Genomic DNA, 20,640 nt, shown 5'->3' with positions numbered 1-20,640 from the left:
ATATATATATATATATATTCTTTTTTATCCAAACATATATGCATATATGTTTCTATCTCTGCTTTTCTCTCTCTAGCTTCTTGTAGATACACTCATGGCTACAAGGAGGGTTATAATTTGTTATATATGTATATAAATTAACTACATGCAAAGAAACATATACATGTATACATAGACATGCAAATATGTATAAGTTTAGGGTTTCAATCATGTATGCTTTTAATCTGCTTGCAGATAAAGACAGATCTACTTATAGAGAATAAAGAAGACTCATGAGGTAGCTAAAAAACGGGGTAAGACCATAGATAGTGACTCCTCTGATGTAAGAATAATTTCCTCAAGATTTTTTGCTTAATTATTTCCTACAAAAAATTACAAAATTTGATCAGTTTGTTGATTATATATATATGTGTGTGTATAACACAAGAGAGTAAAAAGAAAGCTACTTCTTTAAAAGCTAGACGTGGGTCTGTTTCTTTTGTTTTGTTTTCCTGAAATTGATTCTTCATCTCTTGGCTTCTTCTTCTTCTTTCCTTTTCTTGAATTCTCAAGTAAACAAATACAAAACCCTAAAAAAATGATGTTCACAGCATCGGTTTATTCTACTACTAGTAATAGAAACTCGACTTCTTTGTCTGAAGAAGCTGCACGAAGCACTGTTTCTTCAGCTGTTACAAGTAAGGCTCATCATGAATTCTCTCCATCAATGACACTTTCTTCAATTTCAAATCATGTTGATCAAGAACATGACCATCTCTACCGTAATCATCAGAAGATCAAGAAAAAGAGGAACCTTCCAGGAAACCCAGGTACAGATTTTACTAATCTTGATTTAGCGAAAATTATGATTTTGTAGTAAATTCTTCACACTTGTATATTAGTTGCAAAGATCGAAGGGGTGATCGCATTACTGCTGCTGTCACTCCTCTCACTTATCTGTAATTAATAAATGTGTTTAAAGTTTTAATAAAAAATCATAACCCCAAGAGACAAGTTATATACATATAATCGATGAGCAAATTTTGCAAACTCTATAAAACTTATTGCTCCGCTATTAATTTATACCCAAAAATAGTGGTATCTTGATGATCTTAAATCTTGATCATTAGTGGCTTAAGTGAGAAAAGTGCCAATGCAGAAGTAATGGCATTATTACCATCAGTGATTTTCTTGCTCAATTTATACCCCAAAAGAGTTCGTTTTGATTATCTTGATTAACTTAATTCTGTTTATCAAACAAAAGACCCAGATGCGGAAGTGATAGCATTATCACCGAAAACACTGATGGCAACAAACAGATTTGTGTGTGAGATCTGCAACAAAGGGTTTCAGAGAGATCAGAACTTGCAACTTCACAGAAGAGGTCACAATTTGCCATGGAAACTGAAGCAAAGAAATAACAAAGATGAGATCAAGAAAAGGGCTTATGTGTGCCCTGAACCTAGTTGTGTGCACCACCACCCTTCTAGGGCTCTTGGGGATCTCACTGGAATTAAGAAACACTTTTGCAGAAAACATGGTGAAAAGAAGTGGAAATGTGATAAGTGTTCTAAGATATATGCTGTTCAATCTGATTGGAAAGCTCATTCTAAGACTTGTGGCACTAGAGAGTATAGATGTGACTGTGGTACCCTCTTCTCCAGGTAAGTTTTACTTTTTTACCAATTTATTTACTTTTAAGCATTTATTAATGAACAATGGATGCATGCTTAATTAGGTTTTATATATATTTAAACTTATATCTTGTATATATGAAAGCTGAATTGAACACCCTTAATTGTTATGTGTTTCTGGAAGTGTATAACTGCGTTGGGCCATATAATTCGATATATGCATACACGTTGAAATGAAGCTACGTATTTGTTCTTTTCACCAACAAACGATTGTGCATGCATGAAATGAAGCTACATTTTGCAAAAATGAAGCTGCATGCATTTAGCAAAAGTGAGCAGTTCTAAACAAAAGGGGTCATGTACGACGGTTTTCGCATGCAAATCTTGACAATCTGTCCAAAGCCATTCATTTTTACAAAATACTATGTTTTTCTCCTACAAACTTAAAAATTCGTTTCATAAAGATTCATGATCAACAATGTCTTCAAGCTTATCACTAAATTGGGTAAATGTTTGCACACATGTAAGTAATTAGAATTTAATGCATTTTCTTTCCGTTTATTTGACTCATTTTCCTCCACTTTTACAAGTCTTTCTCTTGGTCTCATGTGCACCAAAATAGCAAAGGTTTTGCATGGAATAATATTGATACACAGCTAGAAGGGGGTTATAAATGCATTTAAGACAGATTGGCAGGAGTGAAATGGACACACTGATTATTACTTCCACTGTTTATTCTGTTGCTTTTTGATATATATATATATATATATATATATATATATATATATATATATATATATATATATATATATATATATATATATATATATATATATATATGCAACGATGCATCCACTCTGATCATGAAAGTGTTTGTACTTTGTTCTTTGTACAGTCATATTTTGTAAAGCGGTTATTTTGGAAACTAAAACTTATGAGTTTTCTTCATAACAAAGAAGCATCATTAACTCCTTTCATATGATAATATTGTTAGGCTTTTGTAATAGAGAAATTAAATATCCTCTTACCTTTTGTTTTTACCGACAAGTGTATAAATTTAATATCTCAATCAAATTTAAATTAAATTAAATGACACTTGTCATCATCTAAAATAGGTAGGAATATGGTAGACACAAAAAATAGGAGGATATTTAATTTCTCTTTTTGTAATAAGCTAGGTTGAATTTGACAAAGCCTTCTAAACAAAATATGTAGTAGTAAAGCAGCAAAGCCTAATTAATTAAAGATCCTCAAAATTTAGCATTAATTTAACGGAAATATTAATGATCATCGTAATTTATTATATTTTCTAACACGTGAAAAAAAAACACCAAAGTGCGTCAAAATAAGTAATTCTATTTGTCATACTCATCTTGCATCACAAAAAACACCGAGGTGATCAGCATATATAGCCCGGTGTTTTTCTTTATATTTTGGCGTGCAATTTATTATTAATTTGTTATAAAAAATATAGTTATTCAAGAAAAAAAGGACTCTAGAACAAGTTTAATAATGAAATCGTTACGTATACGTAGAGATGTCGAAATGTATTGGTCACACCTTTAGTAACATGTTAAAATAATTTCAAATATTGCAGCATCTAAATACAATGGGTTCATATATGTCGGCATATTTTTAATAACTATGGTATCAGTAAAACGATTTAATACCTTGCATGGGTTCATATGTCGGCATATTGTTATTTAATCAGTCTGATCATTTATTTTATTTTTAGGTAATATTTAAGTTTTACTTATTCCATCTTTAGGGGACACCAATTCGGAATAGTATTATATATTTTGAAGATAAAATATAATCCAAACTAATTAGTTCTTAAATCAATGAGTCAAAATAAGAAAAAAGGCAGATATAAACCATCTCTTGCGTGGCTGAGTAGTGTCACAAGGGGGATTGGTGTGTGAAGTTGCTTGTATAAGATTTAAATTTGTTATCTAGAAAAATAATAATAATAAACATAAACATATATAAGATAATGGTATTGAACAACTTGTTAATTGTATAGTTTCTTAGACCTATAAATAATGTGTCACTTTGTAGGATGATATGATAAAAAAATATAGCCTCCAAATTATTGTCCCTAATAGACATAAAATTGGACAAACATTTGGATGTTATTTATGAAAGTGAGTAGCATACAATGATGAATTTTCCTTTTTCTGCCTTAGAAAAAGTAGAAGCTCAAATCACTTTGGACTGCATAAATTCATGAAATTATAATTGGACCTGAATCTTTCATTTCACTAGTTTTTATATAAAAAAATCAACAAATATAACCTTAAAACCATTTTTTTCATTCATCAACTAATAAATGCTTCGTAATTTTCAATAATAAAAAAATAGAATGTACTGTAATAACAATCTTTTACTTTTCAACTTTTTATATGGCAAACACTAGAAAAATACAAAAATCAGGCAAGTCTTTTCCAAAGGTGAAATGATTGGATTTTACATGATGTATAATTTGTATTGCATGAAGTACAAGTTATTAATTTCTTGCTTACATTTATGGTGTATAGGAAAGACAGCTTCATTACCCACAGAGCCTTCTGTGATGCCTTGGCTGAAGAAACTGCCAGACTCTCAGCAGCAGCAGCAGCGGCTGCAGTATCAATAACTAACAACCACCACCCTTCAACTATCAATAATGTTATAAACACCCCCTTCAACATTCAACAGAATTCACAAAACACCCCATCAAATCTTTTCCCTTTCAATCCCACCCTAAACCCTACTTGGATTGTCCCCAACCAAAACGGTAACCCGGTTCGAATCAAACCCGAATTTATAAACCACCACCGCCACCAGCTACTTCCGGTAATTTCATCGCCATTTTACCAAGAACTCAATAAGGAAATTATGATAACTTCACCACCGCCGCCGTCCCCCACGATGCACAGCATCCACGTCAGCACCAGCCCTGATCATCTGCCGGCGCCGCACCTCTCCGCCACCGCGCTCCTCCAAAAGGCGGCGACGGTGGGTGTGGTGGGGGATCATGTGGGGTCGACGATGAGTAAGTTGGATATGGGGGAGTTGGTTCAGGTGACAACTGCTGCCGTGATCTCGCCGGAGTACCACCAACATATGGGTCTCGTGTCTGGGAATATCGCCACGTGGCAGAAAACGGACCGTTTGACTAGGGATTTTCTTGGGTTGACCGGTGATCAAGAGAATGACGACCATGGCGGTGGGGTTGAGGCTAACGTGAACGTGGGAAACATGTTAACGTACACGGGGGGTATAGAGATCCCAGACCATGGGTTCGGTTTTTCCGAGCCTACAACTGCCTCGGAAGCATGGGGCAACTGTTAGAGCTGAAAGTACAAGTGATCAAGCATGGTTTTTGGCAACAAAGGGTAGAATGGTAATATACCAAACGAAGTTGAAATGACAGATATAACCCTCAGGCCCTCAAGAACGAAATGATTATCTTTGAACAAGAGGACACTCTCGCTCTTTCCAAATTTCCACATATCTTTCATGCTCATTATTTGCTTTTTGTCGGGAAATTTCTTGAATTTAAACTTCAATGTTTAATCTGTTAGTTCATAATTTGATTTTTTTTTTCTTTCATTTCCTCAAATTTTTACATTTCATTTACTCAAACTTTTATAGTTTCTTTTAAATTTTTATCACTTTTTTAAAAAAAAAAGTCTCGATTATTTAATTTTACACGATAATCTGTTATTTTCTATTAAAATAAAAATAATGACTTTTTCGCTAATTTGGACAAAATATTAAATAATCGAGACTTTTCTGTTAAAAAATTACGATTTTATCAAAAAAATTTCCAAAATAATGGGATTTTTCTGCATCCCACTATTATTTTATAGGTGTCACTACTACTAAATGATTCTACCTCCGTCATTGTTTCCCTATATTTTATTGGTGAAACATGCAATAATTAAAGATGTATTTTTTACTAACTAGACACCAAAATAAATTTCTACCAAATTATAAGACGTGTTCGGCAAAACTAGGTTGTAAGCTTTTAAAACATGTAAAATTACATAGAATGACTTATCTAAAAGTTACTTGAAACTTTTTATTTAAACTAAAAGCTAGAAGTTCTTACTGTCGAACGAATTTTTTTCCCGAGTTTTTCTTAATAGCAAAAGGTTAGAAACTCCCAAAAATTAGGTGCCAAACATGTCCATAATCTTTTGTTTCGGTGGTTGTAGTTTGACTACTTATAAAAGAAAAATCAAAAGATCAGTTAAATAAATTACTCAAACGTACTAATAGATGAAACAATCACTTAGCAAATATAAACCCTAACCACGACCATAAAAAAGATAAACAAAAAATTAAATACTATCATTCAACATTTAACAATTACCCCTTCACTTATTTGATGATATACAGAAACAAGGTCAGTGGGATGCAAATCGATAAACACAAACATACAAAAATAATGACAAAAAAAAAAGAATAGAAAACAAGCATAAATATGTTTAGCTGAAAAACTTGTTGCTAGCTGATAAGCTAGTTGTTGACTGATAAGGTAGCTTCTTAATTAATAGTATTTGTTAAAAAGTAGCTTCAACATATAACTAAAAGAAAAAAAGAATAAATATAAATTATGACATATTTTGATTATTTAAAAAAAAACTTCATAAGCTTATCAAAAGTTATCTCAAAATAGTTTATCAAAAGATTGCTTATAAGCTAGTTCATAAACTAAAATAAGTTATTTTTGTGATTTTACCAAACAGTAAGCTAGAATAAAGTAGCTTATAAGGTATCTTATTTTGGTCAAAAGGCACCTTAGTGTTGCATATGAATTTTGGTAATTTAGAGACCTTGAGGATCTTCTTTATTTTTGCTCCGATCCTATAATATGTTTGGACCGGTTCTAGTTTTGTTTTCTGCTGAAGTGTTATGGACAAAATAAACCTATCGGGTTGACATGTATATACTTATATAATGGGTTAATTGACTAATATAGTAAGTTAGTAACCAATTGTTGTAGTTTTATTAAGTAGGTAACAAACTTTGGTATTTGCCAATTAAATTGTTAAACTAACATCTACGATTGTTTGGTACTGAAAATACTCAAGGTAACTTGTTAGTTAATTAACATGTATAATCTTTATGTTAAATATGTCACTGAACTAATATTTTTATGTCAATTAGGTCAATAAAATGACAATATTATTTCAATTGGGTAAGTAAAGTAACACTTTTAAGCACTTTGTTAAACCCCATAAACATATAGTGAACCAATAGAAAGATTTATATTCTGATTTGTGTTGAAACTAAAAATCCAACAACAATATCTACGAGTGAAAGGATAGTGAAGATAAATTCAAAGGAACATAGCCTTTTGTAAAGGCTAAGTCAAGGTAAAAACCTGTGGTAAGCGTGAGCATGTAAAGGAAGTAAGTGGTGGTCCGGCGAGATAGACTGGTGACGACAAGATCAAAAGGAAAACAGGAAAAGGAAATAATTAAGAGAATAAAAATTAAAAGAAAATATAAATATACCAAAGGCAAAGGAAGGCAAATGTCAACGGCTATTAATTTTTGAAAGTTCTTGACAACATAAATCATGGGGATTATAATCCTTCTTAAATTCCGTGCTATTGGAGTGCACAACAGGATGACCCACCAACCACATGTCCAAAACTGGATTCATGGAATACGAAACCTATTTTACTGGCAGATTGTCTGGTATGTTATCGGCTTCCTCAGTGCATCAACATGTTGCACTATCGCTACACGTAGTTGTATTCTGCTTGGAAATAAAAGTTCCTATTATGATGTAAAACTAATAAAAAACTTAGAAGATGCCAAAATCCAATAAAAATTTTAATTAGGGGTTGCATTCATGTACAAGAGTTAGTAAATGGAAAAGTTCACGTTGCATGTTATAACAAGAAATTTTTATCTGTGTTTGTTTTTTTATTGGAGTTTTTTTTATGGAAACTGTTTCTTAGCATAAAATGATCATATGTATGAACTATGATCCTAATTTTGATAACCAAATATTAACAATGAAGTTTGTTAATTTTTTAAAACGTTCATAATAAGTGAAAGCTTAATTGGTTAACAAGATAATCTAGTCGGGCTAATCAATTTTTTAGGTTTAGATTTAATAAAAACACGAGTCTGGTTTGATTATGAAAAACAAACTATGATGACCTTTTGATGATGTGTCAAATGCATGCCAAGTAGGCGCCATTTCAGCAAGGTTAAACCACCGGTCAACAAAGAGGGAAATGAGTAAAGGGATGAGAGCATATTGTGGGAAAAGACTAAAGAGGGTGGAATAGTGGTCCTTAGAGAGAGAGGTTAAAGAAAGGGGTTCATGGGACATACAAAGCTTTTAGAAAGTATAGATGTTAAGGTACATTACATACTATTTGCCTACAAGAAAAGACTGCATATTAACCAGACAAACCAAAAGGCTTAAGTACTCTTCTCTTTCTTTCTTTATCTAAAAAAAAACTTACAGTTTATTCCTCATGACAAGAATCTCATCTCTTACCTTTTCCTTCTTTTTTTTCTACCTTCCAATCCCAATAATTACCAATTGCTTTTTTCACTTTCTTTTATCTAAATTTCACAACTTTATTTACTTGCATATTACAAAAAGCTGACAGACTACATACACAATATAGTTAGCAAAAGAAAAGTTAAAGAGGAAGATAACCCACCAAAGAATACCAAGTGCGTGTACTTGTAATGGTTCATCAACAAGCATTCATATTTTCGGTGAGTTTCATAAAATAAGAAACTATATATTCAAAGGTGTTTATACTGATTATTATGACTTAAAATCACAATTAGGAATTTGATATAATGCAATTGATGATATGTATGTATCATGAATGATGAGTTGTGGAAAAAGGGAAGAATATGAGTGGGTAGTCAAAAAAGCGTATGAAATTGAGATGATATGAAACTACTCACAAAGACTAAATTAAAATGTGTGAGTATATATCGATTTGCATATTGAGAGAAAAAAGGGGGACCAATTTCTTTAAATAATAGAGGTCCTAATCCACTTATGGATTTTGGCCCATTGAACTTTAATTTGATGATTCCCAGAATTCAGTCAGTTACATTCTTGAATGAATGAATGAATGCATTCAGCCTGCAACAAAATATAAAGCACGTTAAAATGTGTTTGGAACATGCACAATAAAGCCTGTCTTGATATATCAATGTTGCTTTTGATTTCAGTGAAAATTTGTTTTTTTGTAAAATCTTTCAACAAATAAAGTGGGGGATGTGTGTTTTCATAGTGATTAGTATGACTCTATGAGTTTCAGAATGCGCCCTTGAAAACTATCCATAACCAATCGATGGCTAGAAAATGAACTATCGCTTAAAACTGAATGAAGCAGTGAAACTCTGCAACACGCACATTACATATATATGTTGATTATTGCTTCAAATCTAAATCCCTAATATGGTATAGTGATTAGTTCGATATGAAAACCGAAAGTTATCAGTTTGAAGACAAACCCTGTAACTGGTCATGGCCGTTGGTTAGAGAGATTCCACTAATTGACAGCCTCCCCGCTGTAAATTCATCCAAGAAAGTAGAAACTACGATCACAATTTACAAATCAGTGAAAAAGACTTAAAATTTCCCTCTTTCCGTCCAAAGAAAAACGTGTGTTTTACTTTCCTTCCTATACTCGGTGCATAATTCTTAATAAATTATGTGTTCGTTAAAAGTAGGGTTTTGCTTTGTGTAAGTATAATTTCGTAATTGTAGAATAATGTAGAAAGCGAATGGTTGATTTATAATTCCAGATATTTCATGATAAATATGTTCACTCCTCAAGATGTTCAAGATAAAAGGTTTCTTACAGCTACATTTTGGGCTTGTAGTTGTATACTAACATAGTAACATGTGACGGATGTCAATGATGTAGTTGGGTTTCGTATTTATGTCAAATAAAAAAAACGGGCCCAAAACGATTCTAGTGGCCTTTTAGTCCACAAGTGATTAACCCAAGAGGCTAATCTTAGCTCATGAATAAAGAGGAACAAAAGGAATCGAAGAAAAAAGGTAAATTGTAAAATTAGTTAATCTGATGTCCTAGAAAATACAGAATTATTTTTAATCCGCATGATCAGTCTAAAATTAAAATTTATGTGTAAATTTGGTTCCTCGAGTTAATTGTCGTCTAAAAAACGACTCAAACTGCATTTTTTGGAATTCCATAGTAGGGATGTTCGCGGTGCGGTTGGGTGCGATTTCGAGCCAAGTCCGCAACCACACCGCATGTACGGTTTAAGATTTTTGAAAACCGCAAACCGCGCCGTCAAGGTTCTAAACCGCGTTATGCGGTGTGGTTTTATGCGAACGGTTTATACGGTTTTTGTACGGTTTTATAAACAAATACATTTTTTATGTTATGAATTTTTAGTTCCACGTGGATTAAACTAAATTTAATTATTTATATTATAAGATTTATGACATAAACATTATATATAAGAGAAATTAAACTAAATAAACAACTTAAAACAAATTTGTTTATAAGAAATCATTACTTCAAATTTTATTAGTAATAAAACTAAGTTGATATGCTTCTATGTGATTTTTATGTGTTTGTATTTTAAGACAAATTTTATATATATATATATATATATATATATATATATATATATATATATATATATATATATATATATATACGGTTCAGTGCAGTGCAGGGTGCAGGTTGAACCGTGGTTTTACAATTGAAAACCATAAAATTGCACCGCATAGTGCGGTTTAATAGAATTTTAAATCATAAACCGCACCACGCTAGTTCTAAACCACGTAATGCAGTGCGATTTGGTGCGGTGTGGAAAGTTTATAAGGTTTGATGCACACCCCTATACCATAGGGACCAAATATGTATGGAAATTTCAAATTTAGAATAATCATACAAAATATGGACTCGTTTTGACATTTTTTGGGATATCACAACGACCAATTTTGCAATTTACTCTTGAAAAAACCAATGTTTTAAAAGCCGGTTTTTTAGTAGACCGGTTTCCGGTTCGACCATCAGTTCAAGCGGTTCAACCGTCAGTCTACATCTGGTAGTGGTGTGTGGTGGTCTTCTAGTTGTGTACACTCCAAATAACCTGATCGATCGAGCTATTCACTATTTTTTGGGAAATAGATTGTTTTTTTTTAATTGGCTAAGTGAAATCCACTTATCCAAGTTCAATAATAAACCGATTCAAACGGTTTTTTACCGGTTCTATCAAACCGTTTTAACCCGGTTTTTAAAGAAATTGTATGGTTCAATCTGATCTTAAACTTAACATAAAACTGATCATTATTGAACCGATGTTGTCCCCAATTCTCGGTCCAACCGGTTCAATTGGCCGACTCGAACCGATTTTTAAAATATTGGAAAAAAACTAATTCAAATCATATCCAGTTTTTTGGTATGTTGCTCCGCAAGCAAGGAGTTAGAAAATTTGTTTCATAAAATCAAATAAAGTGTATTTTGTGAAATAGTTATTAGATAGGAAAAAATACATTTATGTGTTTTTTGAGGTTTGTTAAAGAAAAAGGAAAAAGATGATATAAGTGTGTATATATGTATATATATATATATATATATATATATATATATATATATATATATATATATATATATATATAGAGCGAGAGAGAGAGAGAGAGAGAGAGAGAGAAAGAGAGAGACGAATGATCATTTGAGAACTCATAGTTTCTTGAGAACCCGACAATTAAATGTGGAATATTATATCAAAAAATTTTAAGGGCTTAGATTAATGATGGCATAATTATAATTATAAGTGCATTAAATGACATTTTAGGTTTTTATGAATGGATCTTAGGGGTAAATTTGGTATATAAAATATCTTTTAAAAAATCAATAAAATATAAATTACCAATTAATTGCAAATCCATAAATCTCTCTCTCTCTCTCTCTCTCTCTCAAGTCTTCTGCACCACGTATTTTCTTTCTCCAATTGATCGTCTCCCTCATCCACTCATCGACCACCGTCCACCACACTCATTAATCTCTATATCATCGACAGATAACCCGCTAGCCAATAGATCGACACCACTTCAGATCATTAGATCTAACTGATTTTCGAGTCTTCGTCATTATCTCCAACATAACAAACTTCATTGAAGATGATTTGATCGTGAATTGATCTGTTCGCGATTATCGACAAGTATGTTCTCCGTTCTCCTCTGTTTGATAATCCTAATTTGACTCATTCCACTTCGATCTATCACACCACGCTCCTAAATTTGACTTGAAGTTGCGTAGCTGTTGGTAATTAGCTTTTAATTGTTCAAAAATTAATCTCTAATTGTTCATATGTTACATGATGTACAGTAATCTCTGTAAAATTCACAATTATTCTTTCAATTTTCTCCCCTAACAGAAAAACTAGGGTTTATTTGGTTATATTGTGAAGTGAAGGCTTAATTTACCTATATGTATGAATTGTGATGTTTTGCATTGATTTCGCCTTTTAGTTCTTGTTGAGGAAATCAAGAATGCGGCCTGTCAAGGAGGATGCATCATGCAGAACGAAACAAGTGAGTAACAAGTTGAATTTTGAGTTCAATTTTGTTGTTGAGTCAATGATTGTGAGTCCTTGTTGATCGGTTGGTTTCGTGGTTTAATTTAAAAAATAAATAAATCTGCCACTGATATGTGGTGAGACGCCATGGATGGTGGTTGAGCTATCAGAACTGTTTGAGGTTTTTTTAGGTCTAACCATTTTTGCGCATTTCGTCATGTCGAATGAGTTTCTATGGATTCTTCCTAAAATGCAATTAGTTTTACTTGATTAATTAATACTATTCTTACTCATTGTCTTTCTGCATCAATAGACTTGTGAGTTTCAGCATAGTTTGATTTAATATTTAATAAAATTCTTTTTTGACATGAATATGGGTGATGAATGTGTGACATGTTGATATATTTATGTATGTAGCTTTTGACTTTGTCCACATAGACATCCAATTTCTTTAAGTGAGGTTGTCTCAGCTTATTGATACTAGCATGTGGTCAAATCTTGTTGAAGTCAACCGTCTGTGTCAACATTGTGAAGCTTCAAGAATAGGTTGGTATTATCATTTTTTGGTATGAAACAATTAATTTACATTAGAAAAGTATATATTAGGTTATCATCTACTCTAATTTTACAAGTGAAACTTAATACATTGAGTTGTACATTGGGAATGACAAGATTATATACTTGCCTAGTGTAGATATATGGATGTAGAGGTGCAAAAGACAAGAAATAAGGATTTCTAGTTGTCATATTCAAGTAAGGTACATTCTAGCCTTTATTTTAATATATGTTGGTCAACTGTTGCAGGAATAACTTGTGTAGTAATTAATTGGCAAACGGTAACAATCAATTACAAATCATATGTGATTTGTGTGAATTGACATAATATTTTAGTAATTAATTGGAATAAAGATCATAAGTGTGTAGTGATTCACATGTAAATCACAAGTGAATCACATATGAATTTTCACACCCTCGGCGGGTGGCAGAAATGTCGAGCCGTGACAGCAGCACGTTTGATTATCCAAATCACAGAGCATCGAACGAACAACATAAATATTTTATTTATAACCCATAAATACATTGATCCTTACATGATTAAATCTAACTAACTCCAGGCTTCTTTTCCTTCCTTGCAACGAGCTTCTCTTCTTGCGGCTTCCTAGGTGCGATTTGGTGCGGTGTGGAAAGTTTTTAAGGTTTGATGCACACCCCTATACCATAGGTCTGTATGGAAATTTCAAATTTAGAATAATCATACAAAATATGGACTCGTTTTGACATTTTTTGGGATATCACAACGACCAATTTTGCAATTTACTCTTGAAAAAGCCAATGTTTTAAAAGCCGGTTTTTTAGTAGACCGGTTTCCGGTTCGACCATCAATTCAAGTGGTTCAACCGTCAGTCTACATCTGGTAGTGGTGTGTGGTTGTCTTCTAGTTGTGTACACTCCAAATAACCTGATCGATCGAGCTATTCACTATTTTTTGGGAAATATATTGTTTTTTTTAATTGGCTAAGTGAAATCCACTTATCCAAGTTCAATAATAAACCGATTCAAACGGTTTTTTACCGATTCTATCAAACCGTTTTAACCCGGTTTTTAAAGAAATTGTATGGTTCAATCCGATCTTAAACTTAGCATAAAACTGATCATTATTGAACCGATGTTGTCCCCAATTTTCGATCCAACCGGATCAATTGGCCGACTCGAACCGATTTTTAAAATATTGGAAAAAAAACTAATTCAAATCATATCCAGTTTTTTGGTATGTTGCTCCGCAAGCAGGGAGTTAGAAAATTTGTTTCATAAAATCAAATAAAGTGTATTTTGTGAAATAATTATTAGATAGGAAAAAATACATTTATGTGTTTTTTGAGGTTTCTTTGAATTTAAAGAAAAACGAAAAAGATGATATAAGTGTGTGTATGTGTATATATATATATATATATATATATATATATATATATATATATATATATATATATATATAGAGAGAGAGAGAGAGAGAGAGAGAGGAATGATCATTTGAGAACTCATAGTTTCTTGAGAACCGAAAATTAAATGTGGAATATTAGATCAAAAAATTTTAAGGGCTTAGATTAATGATGGCATAACTATAATTATAAGTGCATTAAATGACATTTTAGGTTTTTATGAATGGATCTTAGGGGTAAATTTGGTATATAAAATATCTTTTAAAAAATCAATAAAATATAAATTACCAATTAATTGCAAATCCATAAATCTCTCTCTCTCTCTCTCTCTCTCTCTCTCTCTCTCTCTCTCTTTCAAGTCTTCTGCACCACGTATTTTCTTTCTCCAATTGATCGTCTCCCTCATCCATCCATCGACCACCGTCCACCACACTCATTAATCTCTATATCATCGACAGATAATCCGCTAGCCAATAGATCGACACCACTTCAGATCATTAGATCTAACTGATTTTCGAGTCTTCGTCATCATCTCCAACATAACAAACTTCATTGAAGATGATTTGATTGTGAATTGATCTGTTCGCGATTATCGACAAGTATGTTCTCCGTTCTCCTCTGTTTGATAATCCTAATTTGACTCATTCTACTTCGATCTGTCACACCATGCTCCTAAATTTGACTTGAAGTTGCGTAGCTGTTGGTAATTAGCTTTTAATTGTTCAAAAATTAATCTCTAATTGTTCATATGTTACATGATGTACAGTAATCTCTGTAAAATTCACAATTATTCTTTCAATTTTATCCCCTAACAGAAAAACTAGGGTTTATTTGGTTATATTGTGAAGTGAAGGCTTAATTTACCTATATGTATGAATTGTGATGTTTTGCATTGATTTCGCCTTTTAGTTCTTGTTGAGGAAATCAAGAATGCGGCCTGTCAAGGAGGATGCACCATGCAGAACGAAACAAGTGAGTAACAAGTTGAATTTTGAGTTCAATTTTGTTGTTGAGTCAATGATTGTGAGTCCTTGTTGATCGGTTGGTTTTGTGGTTTAATTTAAAAAATAAATAAATCTGCCACTGATATGTGGTGAGACGTCATGGATGGTGGTTGAGCTATCAGAAGTGTTTGAGGTTTTTTTAGGTCTAACCATTTTTGCGCATTTCGTCATGTCGAATGAGTTTCTATGGATTCTTCCTAAAATGCAATTAGTTTTACTTAATTAATTAATACTATTCTTATTCATTGTTTTTGTGCATCAATAGACTTGTGAGTTTCAGCATAGTTTTATTTAATATTTAATAAAATCCTTTTTTGACATGAATATGGGTGATGAATGTGTGACATGTTGATATATTTATGTATGTAGCTTTTGACTTTGTCCACATAGACATCCAATTTCTTCAAGTGAGGTTGTCTCAGCTTATTGATACTAGCATGTGGTCAAATCTTGTTGAAGTCAACCGTCTGTGTCAACATTGTGAAGCTTCAAGAATAGGTTGGTATTATCATTTTTTGGTATGAAACAATTAATTTACACTAGAAAAGTATATATTAGGTTATCATCTACTCTAATTTTACAAGTGAAACTTAATACATTGAGTTGTACATTGGGAATGACAAGATTATATACTTGCCTAGTGTAGATATATGGATGTAGAGGTGCAAAAGACAAGAAATAAGGATTTCTAGTTGTCATCTTTAAGTAAGGTACATTCTAGCCTTTATTTTAATATATGTTGGTCAACTGTTGCAGGAATAACTTGTGTAGTAATTAATTGTCAAACGGTAACAATCAATTACAAATCATATGTGATTTGTGTGAATTGACATAATATTTTAGTAATTAATTGGAATAAAGATCATAAGTGTGTAGTGATTCACATGTAAATCACAAGTGAATCACATATGAATTTTCACACCCTCGGCGGGTGGCAGAAATGTCGAGCCGTGACAGCAGCACGTTTGATTATCCAAATCACAGAGCATCGAACGAACAACATAATTCTTTTATTTATAACCCATAAATACATTGATCCTTACATGATTAAATCTAACTAACTCCAGGCTTCTTGTCCTTCATTGCAACGAGTTTCTCTTCTTGCGGCTTCCTAGGAATAGATGGGTTTTGAAAACGGTCAACATGATATGGTGAGCTCACAGGTTTTTAAGCTTTAAGAGTGTTCTTTATTATAAGATTCTTTGTTTATGAAAATATAGGCTTTCAAATCTTTTTCCAATACTATAGATTTTTAGGGAGTATTTCCTTCTCTATTTCTAATTTCGTAACTTACTATATTTTCTTTTAATATTTGATTTGCTTCTTCCATCTTTCAGGAAGAGGTTTGCTTTACCCACTCAATTGGTTTCGAGGAGTTCATTAGATAAGATACTTAGGAAAGTATTTATCTTTTTATTTGATCATATACTTTTTATTTTATTTTTCCTAGGATAAATCACTTATTTCGTACTTATCTTATAACCTTTTCTTTCATAAGTTCTTATTTCTTATCTTTTCATACTTTAATTATCTCCTATGCATTCTCCTCTAGGTAGTAAGTTTATATTTCCTTTTTCCTTATTTTTTTCATACTTTAATAACTCTCTAGACATTCTCCTCTAGGTAGTTTTATTTAAAAAGGTTGATGGGTGGTGTTACAATGAGTTTATATAACCGAGCTATATGACTTGAAGTTTCTCCGTCATGACGCTTCATTGGACGTCGTGAAGAAGACTATAAAGTTATGTTTGTCGGGGTTGTAGCTAGCAACCGCAGGTTGGAGTGACAATCTCATATAGATCTATACATACCTTTAACGCTCACTTAAGATTAACGATTATAGGTTCAGGGTAGCCGAATATCAATCAGCTATGGATGAATAATACGCCTCATTTAACATATAATTTGTTCAACCTTTTAAGTATGATTATTTATCTTTGTTATTCTTTCTTTAGTTTTTCCTTTAATATACTTTTCTCTACTTAATTATTCATATATATATATTTAACCCTATATAGATAATAATTATCTTTGTTTTGATATATTTGATAGGTTATGGTACAGTTAAGTACATTGTCTATCCTTACGTTTCCTTTTGATATAGTTTATTCCATAATTATTTTGATATATATATAATACAATATCTATAAAATAATTAATTGATATTCTTAGGATATTAGGGCAGAGTAACAACTAGGTACAATGTTTATCCTAAAATTTGGTCAGCATAACGCTAGAAACTAGGTTATTCTAGAAAATAGGTCAGTATAACAACTATGTATAATCCTCGATTATATTCTTAGGTATTATAACGATTAGGCATAATATCATTCTTAATGCTTAGAAAGAGTAACTACCGAACATAATATTATACTAACATTGGCATGAGTTTCGAAACTATTGATATATTATAAGTAATAGTCTTTTTGTAAAATCATCGAAATAGTTTTATAGCATGTATTCTCCCCCATAAAATATTTGAAAATGGTAAAAGCGGGGCCGTGAGACTCAAATTAATGATGTGATTTGAAAGACTCAAGTTATCGCATCGAGAACTTCCAGCCATCTCGGAAGGAGGAGAGGATTCTTAATCAATTCAGAGAGAAAGGGAAAGAGTTTGAGGTGTGGGTTTGGACGAGATGAAGGCCTCTATATATAGGATTGGTGCACGCGGCGCAATGTATGCGCGTCATGCACGAGCCTCGTGTCCCCATCTAAAACTTGCCACGTGCATCCTTCCTGGTGGTCCACGTCTCTCGTATCTCGACGAATCAGGGTGTTAGACATGTACGTCGTGTAGGGTGTGCCTTACGCACGCACGATAATTTTTTTGTAAAAAATTATATCTCCTGCATATGATCTCCAATCTTTACCCTCTTTATGTATATGCAATGGTCTCAACTAGTACTATAATTTTCCTTTAGGTTGTTTTGGCTAGTTTTTATATTTACACCTATTGGCCTAACAGGGTAAAATTTAATGATTTTATAAAAATCATATATTCTTCATACGGATTCCGTTTTCGGCGTTCTTTGTCTTAACGTTCTCACTTTGAGATGTACTATGACTTCCCTTTTTGTGACACTAGCCAAAACTCAACCATTCTCTTAGTACTATTTTGACGTTGTAAAATTTATTTACGCGGTTGATTTTACTTTCTACAAAAATTATAAATCCTCTTATCGAAGTCGGATTTTTATGAAGTCTATATCCTTGAAATCATTTTGCAACGTACTTTTCTAATACGTTACCCTTCATGCTATTTAACGCAACTTTTTGCGCACTTAATTATGTGATTTACACATATTTTGAATGAGTTTCTCTTATATATCGAGGCTCTAAGTCATGTGCTCAGATACTCATTATTTTCCGAGTCCTTTTACAATCGGTGACCGGTGACAATTGTCACAATTTTCAGATGAATCACATATGATTCACATGTAATTCACATGTGAATCAAATATGAATTATATGTGATTCACATATGATTCACATGTGATTCACATGTAAATCACATATGAATTACGTCTATATGCACACATGCATTTTGTGTGAGTGTTGTTCGTTAATTATTTTTTAAAATTTAATTGTGAATTCCACATTTGAATCTTAAACAATACAATCACATGTGAATATCACATTATATAATTACATATGCATCTTACATGATATAATCATATGTTTTCTTTTTGGAAAGGGAACTTCCCTAACAATGGTTTTCCGGGCCAACTTTCGCGCACCGACTAATCTCCCGATGCAAACATGAGGTTCTGTCTCATGCACTGGAGTCACTGCAGGCGAACCTCCATGGCCACGAGGACTGTGTAGTGCCAACATTTGAACATGTGTCAATAGTTTATCCACCATTTCTTCCATATGTTAATCTTACATGATATATACATATGCATTTTTGTGAGTGTACTTACATTATTCAATTTTTTTTTAATTCTTGTAGGTTTGGAAGAATCTGTGGAAAATATTAAAAATGTGAAAAGTGATAAATTGAAGAAAATATGAAAATCTTAACACGAAGAAATGATAACACTTTGAATATTTGTAGCATTTTTTATTTTATTTTATATCGAATAAAATACTTGTACTATTGTGTTTATAGATTATTAAATAAAAATGAGTTTTTTTTATGATTTACTTATGAACATTATGTTATAAGAAATATACATATATTCATTTGAAAAAAGTATGTATATATGCACCTAAAACGTTAATTTTTTATGTTAAAAAAATATAGTTTTTTTTAATATTCCAAATTTACTGTTTTTTAAAAAATTGCATTTTTAAAAAAATATTTTTTTTTCAATTTTTTTTATAAAATTCATGTTTTCTAAAAAATATTAAAAATCTACATTTTTTAAAAAATAAAAATTATTTTTTTTATAAAAAAAAATCAAAAAATTTAATTTATTATGTTAATTTTTAGAGATTTATATTAATATTTTCAATAACACAAACAATTAAACATCAAATAAGATTGATAAGATGACAATCATGCCCTTAATGAGTTAAAAATGAAAGGACTGAAGGTGACAATGTTCAAAAGTTGAACATTGACCAATTTTAGAACCTCCCTATGAGGGGGGACGAATTCTAGATGGTATTTAGGGGTTATCTTGGGCATTAAGGAAGCTTAGGAATCCTTAGGGAGCAAGGAAAGGGGATAAGGCTTATCTAAAGAAACCTGCCTTATCCTGGCCTCCCTGGTCACCTATATAAACCCCTAAGGGTTTACAATTTTCGATGATCCCTTTCTAAAAGAGAATTTCGAAAATTCCTTCCTCCTCCTCTCTCCTCTTAAGCCTCCAACTTGCTAGGGTTTGGGTGTGAACCATCAGATGCACGAGATTTCTGGTGCTTGCTTTCTGGAGCTTGTTTATGAAGGATTTCATTGATTTGTTTACTGTAACAAATCAAAAGGTATGTAACCTTGATTCTTGTAATTTGATTGTACTAGAAAGTCACTGAGGTTCAAGTTATTATGTTGTTCATAGCATGTAACATTCAAAGTGTTAAAGACATAGATCATTTAGGTTACACGTGCCCTTAGATGTTAAGTGAAATTCCGCAAGCACATAGGTATTGTAATCTATAAAACCCATCACTATGATCCTTTAAAATTTGAAGTTCAAATTTATTTTTGACAAAATTGCAAAATTGGTCCATGTGGTATGCATTTTTTCCAAGGTTTAGTCCACATCTTGACTTTTTTGGCTTCGTGGTCCTTTTGAGCTAGTTTGCTTGTGGTTTTGGTCCCTCGAAAAACTAAAAAGACTAAAATGCCCTTCTGATCTATTTTTTATATTTTTCTTTATAATTTAATGTTTTATTAATAATAAACATGTGTCCACCTCTCTCTCTCTCACTCCAGATCTTGTATGGTTGGATGAATGAACAATGTTTGACTGAAAAATTCAAAATTGGATCGAGACCTTTCTTAATTGCTTCATTGCTTCAGACACCATCTCCACTTCTTCCACCCTCTTTCTTACCTTCGATTTCGGTTCTTACGCCAATGGAAACACTTTCACAC

General features: G+C 32.1%; 1 protein-coding gene across 1 annotated transcript; it reads left to right on the top strand.

Annotated features, from left to right (window-relative positions):
- The first annotated feature begins 377 nt into the window (after positions 1 to 377).
- IDD12 (indeterminate(ID)-domain 12) lies at positions 378 to 5,193 on the top strand. Its single transcript, XM_079050500.1, has 3 exons — positions 378 to 809; positions 1,244 to 1,643; positions 4,151 to 5,193. Exons 1-3 carry the CDS (start codon positions 578 to 580, stop codon positions 4,944 to 4,946), a joined length of 1,428 nt encoding a protein of 475 aa, XP_078906626.1. The 5' UTR covers positions 378 to 577; the 3' UTR covers positions 4,947 to 5,193.
- Positions 5,194 to 20,640: the final 15,447 nt, after the last annotated feature.

Source organism: Lactuca virosa, chromosome 5 (genome assembly GCF_052849685.1).
Source record: "Lactuca virosa cultivar CGN04683 chromosome 5, Lactuca_virosa_CGN04683_v6, whole genome shotgun sequence".
In the NCBI taxonomy this organism is placed as follows: domain Eukaryota; kingdom Viridiplantae; phylum Streptophyta; class Magnoliopsida; order Asterales; family Asteraceae; genus Lactuca; species Lactuca virosa.
This window is presented reverse-complemented; position numbering and strand designations above follow the sequence as displayed.